This window comes from Nomascus leucogenys, chromosome 22a (genome assembly GCF_006542625.1).
Source record: "Nomascus leucogenys isolate Asia chromosome 22a, Asia_NLE_v1, whole genome shotgun sequence".
NCBI classification, from domain to species: Eukaryota; Metazoa; Chordata; class Mammalia; order Primates; family Hylobatidae; genus Nomascus; species Nomascus leucogenys.
Window position 1 is genome coordinate 141,419,472 of NC_044402.1, and position 13,514 is coordinate 141,432,985.

A 13,514-nucleotide genomic window follows, 5' to 3' on the forward strand; every position below is an offset into this window, starting at 1 on the left:
CAGTAACAGCCAAAGGGTACAAGGTTTCTTTCTGAGGTCACGAAAATGTTCTAAAGTTGTGCTGATGGATGCCTGTATCTGTGAATATGCTTAAAACCAATAAATTGTACACTTTGGGTGAATTTTATGTTATATGAATTATCTCAATAAAGCTGGCTTAAAAAAAGTTATGTGCAGGCCAGGCGCGGTGGCTCACGCCTATAATCCCAGCACTTTGGGAGGCTGAGGCAGGTGGATCACTTGAGGTCAGGAGTTCGAGACCAGCCTGGCCAACACGGAAACCCTGTCACTACTAAAAATACAAAAATTAGCCAGGCGTGGTGGCACACGCCCATAATCCCAGCTACTCAGGAGGCTGAGGCAGAAGAATTGCTTGAACCCAGGAGGTGGAGGCTGCAGTGAGCCGAGATTGCACCATTGCACTCCAGCCTGGGTGACAGGGTAAGACTCTATCTCCAAAAAAAAAAAAAGGTCGGGCACGGTGGCTCACGCCTGTAATCCCAGCACTTTGGGAGGCTGAGGCAGGTGGATCATGAGGTCAGGAGATTGAGACCATCCTGGCTAACAGGGTGAAACCCCATCTCTACTAAAAATACAAAAAATTAGCCGGGCACGGTGGCAGGTGCCTGTAGTCCCAGCTACTCAGGAGGCTTGAGGCAGGAGAATGGCGTGAACCCGGGAGGCGGAGCTTGCAGTGAGCCGAGATCGTGCCACTGCCCTCCAGCCTGGGCGACAGAGCGAGACTCTGTCTCAAAAAAAAAAAAAAAAAAAAAAAAGTGCAGAACAGTGTTTTCGGTATGTTATCTTTTGTGTAGGAAAAATGGAGAAGGGAAATACAAATTTTGTCCTCATTTTTATAAAGAAATGAAACTAATAAGATGGTTCACTAAATGAGGAGGGAAAGAGCTGCATAATGGGACTGGAGATTGGCTAGGCTTCTCTGAATGAACCTTGTTTTACAGTTTTGACTTTAGAACCATAAAAAAAGTTTTTAAAAACAATAAAAAGAAAAGGCAACACCTAAAAATTGAAAACATACTGAAATAAGTAAACCTAGTTATCATGTGGATGGCATAACCACACAGGAAAAAAATGTCATTGCAAGCGATTTTAATAAGAGTAGTCTGTTCACCCCTGGTGGAATATGGTCTAAGGATAAAAAGCATTGCCAAGAAATTTTAGGCTATACTCAGTGATCTTAATGTTAGTAGTAATACTTGTATTGTTATTTTGAAATGATTACATGTATATGGTAGGATAAAGAAAATAATTGTTAACACCACCAAGATTTTCAGTGTAAAGAATTAAAAATATAAAATGAAAGAAGTTAAAAATCTTGTTTGTTTTGGCCGGGCGTGGTGGCTCACACCTGTAATCCCAGCACTTTGGGAGGCCGAAACGGGCAGATGACTTGAAGTCAGGAGTTTGAATCCAGCCTGGACAACATAGTGAAACCCCGTCTCTACTAAAATACAAAAATTAGCTAGGCGTGGTGGTGTGCGCCTGTAATACCAGCTACTCGGGAGGCTGAGGTGGGGGAATCACTTGAACCCAGGAGCTGGAGGTTGCAGTGAGCCAAGATCCTGCCACTGCACTCCAGCCTGGGCAACAGAGCAAGACTCCATCTCAAAATAAATAAAATAAAATCTTGTTTGTCTTTTGATTCTGTTAATTTGAAATGGAAATATTAGTATGAACTCATAATGCGTTTATTTTTTAAAGAAACCTAATTTTCTAGTTCTATTCATTGAAAGGCCTGAAGCTGTGACATCCCTTAACAGGGAGCAGTGTGAGTGCCAGGCTGTGGGCTCTGGATCTCGTTCTCACCAAGAAACCAGTGATCTTTGGAGAAATGGGGGATTCCGAGCCCGAAGCAGGATGTGGACAAAGGAAGCCAGGACATGTTGTGTAAAAAGCAAGCAAGCTTTCAAAACAGCAGACTGCGTCCTGAGGGCGGGGAGGCCAACCTGAAGGGCTCGCGCCGTCCAAAGACAGAATTAATTGAGCATCAGGAAAACAACTGACAGCAATGATCGGAAGCCCATGAAATATACCAATATCTCTGTGTTCATCACGATGCTCAGAAAGAAAAAGCAACCTAGTGGGCAACTTTGGAGCTTGCTGAGGACCGACTCGGTCTGCAGGCACACAAGTAAAGGAGTAGGATGGAGCCTTCACGCTGCTGTGCCTGTGTGGACCAGTCCAGGGTGACCACGGGGTAGGTGAGGGAAAGCCTGTCTTCACAGACCACTCTCCAGCTGGTGAGGGCAGGAGCGACAGGGTCAGACACAGGCCTGTGAGAGGACAGCCCTTGGATCAGGGGTCTCGATGTCTTGCTCAAGCCATCAGGTGCAAGGCCTGTGGGGACTTTATTCTGGGTTGGTCAAGCTGCCAACACTGGACCAGTGACCAGTCCTCGTGTCACTCCAGCGGGACTTGGACACATCACAGGCCACCTGGGCTGGCCGGGGGTGTACACGCATCCCTGAGAAGCAGCCCTGCAAAGACCATCTGAACCTAAATCCTATCAAGCACCTCTCTCTAATTAGAGTTTACAGGAAACACAGGGGTGGGAACAAGTGAACAGTAAGTCACATTCAGGTGGGGAACTCTACAGGACAGATGACCTTGTTTTTTCCACGAATAAAGCGGGAGGTTGAAGGAGACTTCAGGTGCATCACACAAAGGCAGTGTGCAGGCCCCAAGAGCCCTCATCAGGTTAGATCTGAAATTATGACATTCTTAAGACGACCAGGAAAATTCGAACATGACCTGGGATTTCTTATGATATTGAGGAATGACTGCTAATTTCTAATAATAATAATTAGTATTAGATACTGCTGACATGTTCACAGGAGAAATGATATCTGTGAGCCGCTTTGAAATTCTTCAAGAGAAAGAGGGCGACAGACAGATAAAAACAGATGAAGCAGGACTGGCCAGTTTTGATCAGTGTTGAAGCTGAGTGCATGGTGCTCTTCATGCTTACATGTTGTGGGTTTGAACATTTTCATAATAAAGGGTTTTTTTAAAAGCCCAAAACTCATTTTAAGCATATCAAGAAAGGCAAAAAGACGGCCAGGTGTGGTGGCTCACGCCTGTAATCCCAGCACTTCGGGAGGCCAAGGCAGGTGGATCACCCGAGGTCAGGAGTTCGAGACCAGCTCAGCCAACATGCTGAAACCCTGTCTCTACTAAAAATACAAAAATTAGCCGGGCATGGTGGCGCACACCTGTAATCCCAGCCACTCGGGAGTCTGAGACAGGAGAATTGCTTGAACCCAGGAGGCGGAGGTTGCAATGAGCCGAGATTGCGCCATTGCACTCCAGTGTGGGCGACAGAGCGAGACTCCATCTCAAAAAAAAAAAAAAAAAAAAATAGCAAAAAGACAAGGATATCCCCCCAGAGGACAGGGGCAGAGAAGGGAGAAAACCCAAAGTGAACCCAGCAAGGAAGGAGGAGCAGCCAGGGGGAGAAACCCAGGGCTCGGGACCGGCGGGAGCAGCAAGGCCTGGGCTGGCTGCATGCGTGGGACAGGCACACGGGGAGGCTCTGTGAAGTAGATGAGGAGCGTCAGACAGGGTGGGGGTGCTGGATTGGATGGTCGGGGAGGCCGGGCCTCACTATTAGACATGGTGGGGTGGGCACAATTCTTACTCTTTTGTGTTTTTCAATGTTGAGTTAAAAATTAAAACAGGAATCTTGACAAAGCTAAAAAATAATAATCATAAGGAAAAAAATAAGGACAGAGTGAACACTAAGGGAGAAAGGCCAGGCTGACCCCTTCCTGCGTCACTGCTGACTGCCCAGCTCTTGTGGCCAGTGTGGCGAGGCCGCTGCCGGGGACGGACGGCAGCTCTGCACAGAGGGTCCCATTAGAGCACCAGGAGGGGCCTCAGCATCCAAGCAGCAGAAACCGTGTTCAGGGGCAAAGCCAGCAAGGGTCAGGGGTGGGGAGGGGCCACAGGCCAGTGGGGGCTAAGCACTGAAGGTCCTGCTCCTCCCTCCCTCTCCCTCCTCCTCCTCCTCCTCGTTCATCTTCCTTCCTTCCAGTAATGAGGTCAGGGCCGAGCACGCTGCGGCCTGTCTCCTCACCTCTGCTCTCTCTCAACACCTGAGCTGGGACCACGCTCTAGGGCCCAGAGGCGTTTGGGAGGCCACCGCAGCACGCCACAGAGGAGTGCACGGCCACCCTGCATCAGGTCAGGTCATCGAGGAAGGGACAGCAACATGTCCATGAGGCAGGCCTGTCCTGGGGTCCCAGTGACTAACCCCTCGTGACCTCTGTTTCCAGATGTCCCTGGCAACTGTTCAGAAAACCCCTGTCAGAACGGAGGCACCTGTGTGCCAGGCGCAGACACCCACCGCTGTGACTGCGGGCCAGGGTTCAAAGGCAGACGCTGCGAGCTCGGTAAGTCGGGTCTTGGCCTCAGGGCGCCCCTTACAACACAGCCTGTGCCTCGGCCTAGGACTGCTGGGCCACAGCTGGGTTTGCCACGGGAGCCTCCAAACCATGAAGTGCCAGACAGGGAGCCTGGTGCACGGGGCTGACCCCTGAGCCCCCAGGGGCTGCGCTGCTGCCCCAAGCACCAGGATGAGAGGTGCTGCCCGTCACAGGGGTCAGAACAGCCACAGCATGCGAGGCACAGCTGCGGAGGGCTCCCTGACCCAGCCAGAGCGGTGTTGGGAGAAGGGACTCCCCACCTCCACAATACTGACCCACCCCGGCCTTAGAGGAAGCCAGCTGCAGACCCCCGAGCCCTCTCCCAGCCTTAGAGGCAGCCAGCCTGCAGACCCCCGAGCCCTCTTCCCTGACCTTAGAGGAAGCCAGCCTGCAGACCCCCGGGCCCTCTCCCAGCCTTAGAGGAAGCCAGCCTGCAGACCCCTGCGCCCTCTCCCAGCCTTAGAGGAAGCCAGCTACAGACCCCCGAGCCCTCTCCCTGACCTTAGAGGAAGCCAGCTGCAGACCCCCGCACCCTCTCCCTGACCTTAGAGGCAGCCAGCCTGCAGACCCCCGCACCCTCTCCCAGCCTTAGAGGAAGCCAGCTGCAGACCCCCGGGCCCTCTCCCTTAGGCAAGGCCTCTCGGGAGGGGCAGGAGGAGCGTCAGGAGCACCTGGTGAGCCGCGGCCCCTCTTTGTCGCAGCCTGTGTAAAGGTGTCCCGCCCCTGCACAAGGCTGTTCTCCGAGACAAAGTCCTTTCCAGTCTGGGAGGGAGGCGTCTGTCACCACGTGTAAGTTGCTTTCTGTCCTCTGCCTCACCGCATTTGCAGTGTGTTCTTGACTCCTCAAAGTGCTGTCTCAAAGCTGCCCAGCTAGCCCTGAGGAGGGATGATGGCTGCAGTCACAGGAGGGACTTGCTTTGACCACCAATTCCCTCCATGTCACAAATGAGGCAGCTGAGGCAGAAAAACCGAGTAACTGCCCCAAGTCCATGCAGCTCAGGAGCAGGGGCTGAGAAGAACCCAGGCCCCCGGCCCCCAGGCCTTCCTTCCCACACATCAGCCACCCAGGACCCCGGCCCCCAGGCCTTCCTTCCCACACATCAGCCACTCAGGCCCCCGGCCCCCAGGCCTTCCTTCCCACACATCAGCCCACCCAGGCCCCTGGCCCCCAGACCTTCCTTCCCACACATCAGCCCACCCAGGCCCCCGGCCCCCAGGCCTTCCTTCCCACACATCAGCCACCCAGGCCCCCAGGCCTTCCTTCCCACACATCAGCCACCCAGGCCCCTGGCCCCCAGGCCCCCAGGCCTTCCTTCCCACACATCAGCCACCCAGGCCTTCCTTCCCACACATCAGCCACCCAGGCCTTCCTTCCCACACATCAGCCACCCAGGCCCCAGGCCCCGGCCCCCGGCCCCCAGGCCTTCCTTCCCACACATCAGCCACCCAGGCCCCTGGCCCCCAGGCCTTCCTTCCCACATATCAGCCACCCAGGCCCCTGGCCCCCAGGCCTTCCTTCCCACATATCAGCCCACCCAGGCCCCTGGCCCCTGAGCCCCCAGGCCTTCCTTCCCACACATCAGCCCAGTCCCCACTGGATGGCAGAGCCAACCTATGTGACCTTCCTCTCTTTTCTTCCTCAGAGTCCCCTGGAAAAACAAACAGCTCATGAGAACACTGGCCCCAGTTCTGCCATTAACTCATGATGTGGCCTCAGGTCCCCCATCTCCAAAATGGGCTGTGGAGGGAGAGCTGCCCAGCCCATCTCTTAGGTCCTTTCTTGCTAACACTTTAGGACTCTGTTGGTCACACAGTCAATTTAGTCAACAGATGATGACTTACTGAGCACCTGCTGTGTGCTGGGTGCTGTTCTAGATACTCAGCACACATCAGGAACAGAGCAGACCAAAGCCCTGCCTTCAGGACCTGTTCATTGCAGATGAGGGGACAGACAATAGACAGCAGTGAGTGTGTGGTGTGTGGTGTGGCAGGTGGTGAGTGCACAGGGAAAAAGGACGAGATGACAGGATGAGACTAGGAGAGCCTGCTGGGGATGGGCAGGGGCTGGTGCAGCAAGAGGGTGTTCACCCTCCTGGAGACAAGAGGACAAGCCTCCTGGAGAGGGTGATGCTGAACAGACATGGAGGAGGGATGGACATCTGAGGGAAGGACGTTCCAGACAGCCAGAGGACCAGTTACCAGGGCCCCAAGTCAGGAGTGTCCCCAGCATGTTGGGGGAGAAGTGGAGAGTGGTGAGAGGTGAGGGACGGGGAACCCTTGGGGTCATGGAGACCCACAGAAGGACTCTGGTGTTTGTCTGTCATGAAATGGGGAGCCACCGAAGGGTTCTGAGTGGAAGAGTGACATATTCCATTAGACTACTTTGGATGCTCTGTGGAGAATGGGATGTAGATGGGCAAGGGTAGAAGCTTCGTTGGAGCTTGGACATGAAGCCAGGCGTAATATGTAGCAGGAACACATATGAGATACTAATCTGTGTTGGGATTTGGGAAGCCGTGTTGACAACCTACTGAATTTGGATTCTGTGCAGTGAGAGTCCGAATTCACAGTATCTACCATCTTCCCGCTGTGCTTAGTTACACCAGTGCCTGCTGGTGACCACCAAGTATCCAACAAGAAGACCCTTCACTTCCTGAAAGCATACTATCCTTTCACTTTTAACCTCTCTGCATATTTCAAGTGACTTCCTTGTATTTAACATAGAGGTGGGTCTTGCTTTATATCTAGTCTGAGAGTCTGGTTTTTATTGGAGTATTTAGACCATTTACATTACCTTCCACATAATGACTGATGTGGTTGGATTTAAACTGCCGTATTACTATTTGTTTTCTATTTTTCCCACCTGCTTTTTGTTCCCTTTTTCTTTGTTCCTGCCTAATTTTGGATTACTTTTTAGGATTCCATTTTGCCTCCACTATGGGCTTACTGGTTATACTTCTTAAGTTTATTGTTTAGAGGTTGCTCTGGGATTTGCCATACACATCTTCACCTTAACACAATGTACCCTTAATTACTATTATATGAGTTCAATATGATGGCAGCATCTAGGATTTTTTTTTTTTTTTTTGAGACGAAGTCTCGCTCTTGTCCCCCAGGCTGGAGTGCGATGGTGTGATTTTGGCTCATGGCAACCTCCGCCTCCTGGGTTCAAGCAATTCTCCTGCCTCAGCCCCCTGAGTAGCTGAGATTACAGGCACCTGTCACCACACCCTGTTAATTTTTGTATTTTTAGTAGAGACGAAGTTTATGTAAAGACGGGGTTTCACCATGTTGGCCAGGCTGGTCTCAAACTCCTGACCTCAGGTGATCCACCCACCTCGCCCTCCCAAAATGCTGGGATTACAGGCATGAGCCACCGTGCCCGGCTGGCAGCGTCTAGGATTTACCATAACATCTTCAACTTCACGCCACATACCTTTAATCACTACTAGACAACTTCACTGTCCATGGCAGCGGCTGACATCAAGCTTCCACTTCCCTCCCATCCTTTGAATTATCACGAGACTTTTTCCTTCCGCATACACTGTGAACTGCACAATATGTTATTTTTGCACTCAAAAATTATCTTGTTTTAGATATTGAAAGTATTTTGTATTTACTTGCACATCTGCCTGCCAACTCCAGCACTCTTCATTCCTTTTTGTAGATCTAGGATTCTGTCTGGTATCATTTCTCTTTGCCATAAGAACTTAACTCTAACATCTCTTACAGCACAGGTCTGCAGGGGATGAATTCTCTCTGCTTTTGTTTGTCTGAAAAGATTTTTATTTCACCTTCATTTATGAAGAATATATTTGCTGAATATAGACTTCTTGATTGACAGTTATATTTTTTCTTTCATGACTTTAAAGTTGTCATGCCTTTGTCTTCTGGCTTGCATAGTTTCAGACAAGACTGCAGTCATTCTTACCTATGTTACACTGTATGGAATGTGTCTTCCTGCCACTTTTATGTTTTCCCTTTATTACTGTTTTTGGACTAGTTAATTATGATGTGCTTTGGTATGGCTATGTTTTGATTCTGTGGAGTTTAAGCTTCTTGTACTTCTGGGGTTTTAGTTTTGTCAAATTTGTAAAATTTTTGCCATTATTTCTTCATATATTTTTCCTGTCCCTCCATTTCTTCTACTTCTGGGACTCCAGTTATGCGTGTATTAGACTGATATTGTCCCACAGGTCACTGCAGCTCTTCTCAACTTTTTCAGTCTTTTCATTTTGGACAGATTCTGTTGCTATTCACTTAAGGTCATTGATCTTTTCTTCTGCAGCATCTAAGCTACCATTAATCCTGTTCAACAAAAGTTTTATTAATACTGTGTTTTATCATCTCCAGAAGTTTCATTTAGTTGTTTCTCAGATGCTCCAATTTCCGTCATTATCTTTATATTTTCCTTTAGATCACTGAACATGTGGAACGAATTTATAATGTATATTTTAAGGTCCTTGTCTGCTATTTCTGTCATTATTCTCATGTCTGAGTCTTATTCTATTTGATTATTTTTCTCTAGGTTATGGGTCACTTTTTTATTAGTCAAATGATTCTTGAATGTCTTATAAAGTTTTTTATTGGATACTGGGCATTAAGTTTTATGTTACTGAATGCTAGATTTTTTTTGTTGTTTTCTTTTCAAGAATGTTTTTTCTCTGCAAGGCATTATCTGAGTATAGTTTGATCCTTCTGAGGCTTGTTTTAGGGTGGCTTTGGAGTAGCCTTTTGCCCTACTTCTATGGCATGACCTTTCTGGGGTTTCTTTTTTTTTTTTTTTTTTTTTTGAGATGGAGTCTTGCTCTGTCGCCCAGGCTGGAGTGCAGTGGAGCGATCTCAGCTCACTGCAACCTCTGCCTTCCTGGTTTCAATCGATTCTCCTGCCTCAGACTCCCAAGTAGCTGGGATTACAGGCACACACCACCATGCCCAGCTAATTTTTGTATTTTAGTAGAGACAGGGTTTCACCATGTTGGCCAGGCTCTCCTCAAACTTGCAACCTCAGGTGATGGGCCCGCTTCGGCCTCCCAAAGTGCTGGGATTACAGGAGCGAGCCACCGCACCTGGCCCTTTCTGGGGTTTCTGTGGATGGCCTATTAATAAACAAGATCTCTCTACTCTGGCTCTGGGAATCGTTCAACTCCTCAGTAGTTCTTCTTTGCCTTGTGGGGATTCACCCTATGCATGCACAGCTTTATTTCCAACCACAGGCCCAAGGGGACGCTACACAGATTTCTGGAGTTCCTCCTGTGCATAGTTCCCTCCTCTTCAGTACTCTGCCCACAAATTCCAGCTGCCTCTGCCTCCCCAACTTCAGTCTCTGTTTCCTCAACTCAGTGTGACCACTGCTTGGATCCCCTTTCTCTGTGATGCCTCCAAAAACTTCTCCAGGCTGAGTTCCAGGCTGACCACAGGACTCATCTCATCTGTTTCTCTTCCCTCGGGGATTACAGTCTTGTGTTGTCTGTTTTCTAACATCTGACATACAGTTAGTTACTATATTTTGTCCAGTTCTCTGGTTGTTCACATTGGGAGGTTAATTCCAGATTCTGTTACTCTTTCATGCCCAGAAATGGAAGTCTTACCACAGGTTTTAGACCCTAAAGGTTCTGTGAGACTTAGCATATGAGTTGGAGCTTTGCCTGCTGAACTCCTTGGATTTCCCTTTTAACCAGCGCTGACATTTGAGGACTTTAACAAAAGACAAAACGCCTTCCCATCCATCATTATCTACAAACTTGTAAGAGAGATGGTCTGAGCAGGTCCCATTTTACCTGCAACTGAGGCTTAAAACTTCAAGAGACTTGCTCGAAGTAGCCTGATTAATAAATGGAAGAGGCAGGAGATGAAATCGGGTCTCCTGTTCTACAATGCCTACATCCGAATCCTGAATCCCCAACGCTTCCCAAACTTCTCTGTGAAGTACCCAGAAAAACAGAAAAGTGAGGTCATACCTTCCCCAGGCCTCAGGCCAAGTGGCCTGCCTCTAGCACTGACATGTCTTTGAAATTTCACATTTTATTTTTAGTACCATATCCTTTGTCAGTGCTCATCAGAATGCACATTAAAATGGGTTTATTTTATGCATATTATTGTACCTCAATAAATTTGTTACAAATCACATGACCTTTATGTTAGACATTTTAATGCATCAATAGGAGGTAACGTTTCATTCAGGAAACAGCAGCTTTTCCCTCAAGCACCTTCAGGTTTACCTGTGGGTTCACATAGCCTAGGTTAGGCAGTTGGCAACATGGTGCTTCACTGTCTGGTTTTACAAAGCTTTCTCGTGACAACAGGTATAAAAGAGTCTACAGAGTTCACCAGGACATCTGCTTCAAAGAGAGCTGTGAAGGCACAAGCCTCAAGAAGACCCCAAACAGGTGCCTCTGGGGAGCAGGCCCATGCCATGTCCTGCATGTAGCCCACAGGGTGATGGGGCAAGGGCGGCAGTGCTATGGGATGCTGCAGGCCTGTGGGCTGAGCCAGGCAGTCTACTCGCCCAGATAGGCAGCCCCTGGGCAGCCACATTCTGCTACGAAACTGTATGTCCATATATGTGCATGTGAGCATACCCAGAGGGGCACAGCCGGGCATGCTGGGTGCTGGGGGGAGGTCATAGGTGGGTGCTGGGGGGTCACTCTGGTTATGCATATTCACAGAGAACATGGTGCTACAATTGGGAAGTACGGGGTGTTACTGACAGCCCCGAGTATTTAATGGCCAATATAGCGCATCGCTGTTTACTTTTTATTCACTCACACCCAGGTTCTTTCCACAAAGGGTTCAAGGTAGTTACAAGAATTACTACTGTTTGGAGTTTGCTGAAAGAAGTACCTGAGAATATTATATGATTTAGAAACCACAGAGTCGAAGCCTGTCATTGCCCTCATAGACCAATGAGTAGCCACACATACTTATTTGGCATTACCAAGTGTCAGGGCAAGGCCACAGCCTGCAGCTCACCAGCCGTGCTGCTCGGCCTGTGCACATCACCGGCTCTTCCCTAGGGTAGCTGTTGCTTGCTTTCTCCCAGGTCCGTCCTCTCTCTCTCTGACTCACAGCCAGCCAGGTTTCTAGCCTTGTTATTCCCAAACTGCCACCTCAAGCCAGGCGGGCGCACACAAACTAAAATGCTAATCTCCACAGCAGTGTCTGGACTAATGGTGTCCCCCACCGTGGAATGTATGTGAGCTAAAGACAGGATCTCAGCAGGCAGCCTGGACTGAGGTAGCTGTAGGATTCAAGGTACACGGTCTCTTTTTCATTAAACGACTTTTCTCTATTTCAGGAAACAAAGTAAGAGTCAGACACTGGAGAAATCTTAAGGTACGTCCCTGCTGCTCCCGCCCCACTACCACAGAGCTGCTGGGAAGTCGGGGGCGACTGCCCAGCCCTGGGCTCTCAGAGTGCCGCTGCCTACTTACTCAGCACTGCTAAAGGAAGCTCGGTCCTGTGCTGCTGTGTTACAGACTCCCGGGCAGGAAGGTTTCAGAATTCCCCAAGGGGAAACAGACATGAACCTGGTCTAGCCACTGACAAATACATCTTCAGGTAGAAATGAGGCTCTCTGTGGACAGGGGCAAATCCCACTCTCTCTCAAGGGAAATGTGGCCAAGAAACCCCTAGATCAGCTGCAGTGGGAGGAAGAGGCAGGAGGGTGGGCACTTGGAGAGGCTGGAAGACCACCTGGCACCTGGGAGGAGGGGCCCCGGGCAGCGGGAGGGCCTGGGCTGCTGAGAAATTCCGGGGGTTCCAGGAGAGGGCTAAGAGAGTGCCTCCCAGATCTTGTGAATGGCATTCTATTGGAACTAGAAGCGGGGCAGGGGCCTTGATCACTTAATATTTAGAAAGTCTCGAAGACTGTCACTAGAAAGTCATCACTGACACTGGACTCACAGGCATTCATAAATCCTGACATGAAAGAAACTTTCTCTCTTTTTTGTTTAAGCTAGCATTTCCCAAACTCTTTTGGCAACCAAACCCCCATCCTGCCCCCGCCTCCCCACACAAACTGCTGAATCTTCAACACTGGTATTCTTCACAATCGTTTGCAAGAGACTGGGATATACCATAGAAAGCCATCTACAACCTGTTATCAGTTTCATACTGACTATAATTTCTTATCAACATGTCGCTGTGCATGAAAGATGAATTTCTGATTGGCCTAGGACAGCTTTGCTACTCCTGCCCCTTAAAGGAGCCTTCACAGTTCATCTTCCTGGTGGTACAGATGACAGTGAGGCACCCTTGGGTAACAAGCCACTTCAAAACAGGTCTATGTTTTGTTATATGCCTAAAAAAATAAAGGAGAAATGTCATTCGGGAACCTTTAAAAACAAACAGAAGCAAAAGAGCTTTTCAGGTATACGCTCACACACAGCAAAGGAAGAGTGTGCACACCACCTCGGGGGACAGGCCTGGGCCGGAGCTCCGCACATGGCAGGAACTTGAGCTCTGAGTTGGCCATGACAGAGTGCACGCATCTGCCTCTTCGGATGTGAAAGTCTCTCCGTAAGAGAGAAGCTGGCAGCATTCGCTTCCTGTTGACTCAAGGGAATCACTTCCCGCTCCCACCTCTCCCTCCAAAGACACACACACTAAGCACACCCCAGGCTTGTAAGCAATTTCCTACAGCCAAGCGTCGCGTAACAGTGAAGATGCATTCTGAGAAATGCTTTGTGAGGCGATTTCATCTGGGCAAACATCATAGCGCGTACTTAGAACAAACCTAGATGGCACCGCATACTGTGCACCTAGGCTGTATGGCAGAGCCTGTCTCCCAGGCTACACACCGCAGCGTGTTACTGAATACTGTAGGCAGTTGTAACACAGTGCCAAGTGTGTGTGTACCTAAACAGAAAACCTACAGCAAAAATACGGTATAAAAGATAAAAAATGGTTCACCTGTGCAGGGCACTTACCATAATTGGAATGTGCAGGACTGGCCGTTGCACAATAATAAATCAGTTCTGCAATAAGAAATTAACCTTAGCTTACTGTAACTTTTTTACTGTATACATTTTTAATTTTTACTTTTTAACTCTTTGTAATAACAGCTTA

General features: G+C 49.1%; 1 protein-coding gene across 1 annotated transcript in view; it reads left to right on the plus strand.

Annotated features, from left to right (window-relative positions):
* SNED1 (sushi, nidogen and EGF like domains 1) overlaps positions 1 to 13,514 on the plus strand; it is a 99,804-nt gene that overhangs the window by 82,468 nt on the left and 3,822 nt on the right. The window contains exons 28-31 of the mRNA XM_030802321.1: positions 4,296 to 4,412; positions 5,147 to 5,234; positions 10,751 to 10,834; positions 11,743 to 11,780. Of these exons, the coding sequence (XP_030658181.1) occupies positions 4,296 to 4,412; positions 5,147 to 5,234; positions 10,751 to 10,834; positions 11,743 to 11,779 (326 nt within the window). The 3' untranslated portion in view covers position 11,780. The remainder of the gene's footprint in view (positions 1 to 4,295; positions 4,413 to 5,146; positions 5,235 to 10,750; positions 10,835 to 11,742; positions 11,781 to 13,514) is intronic.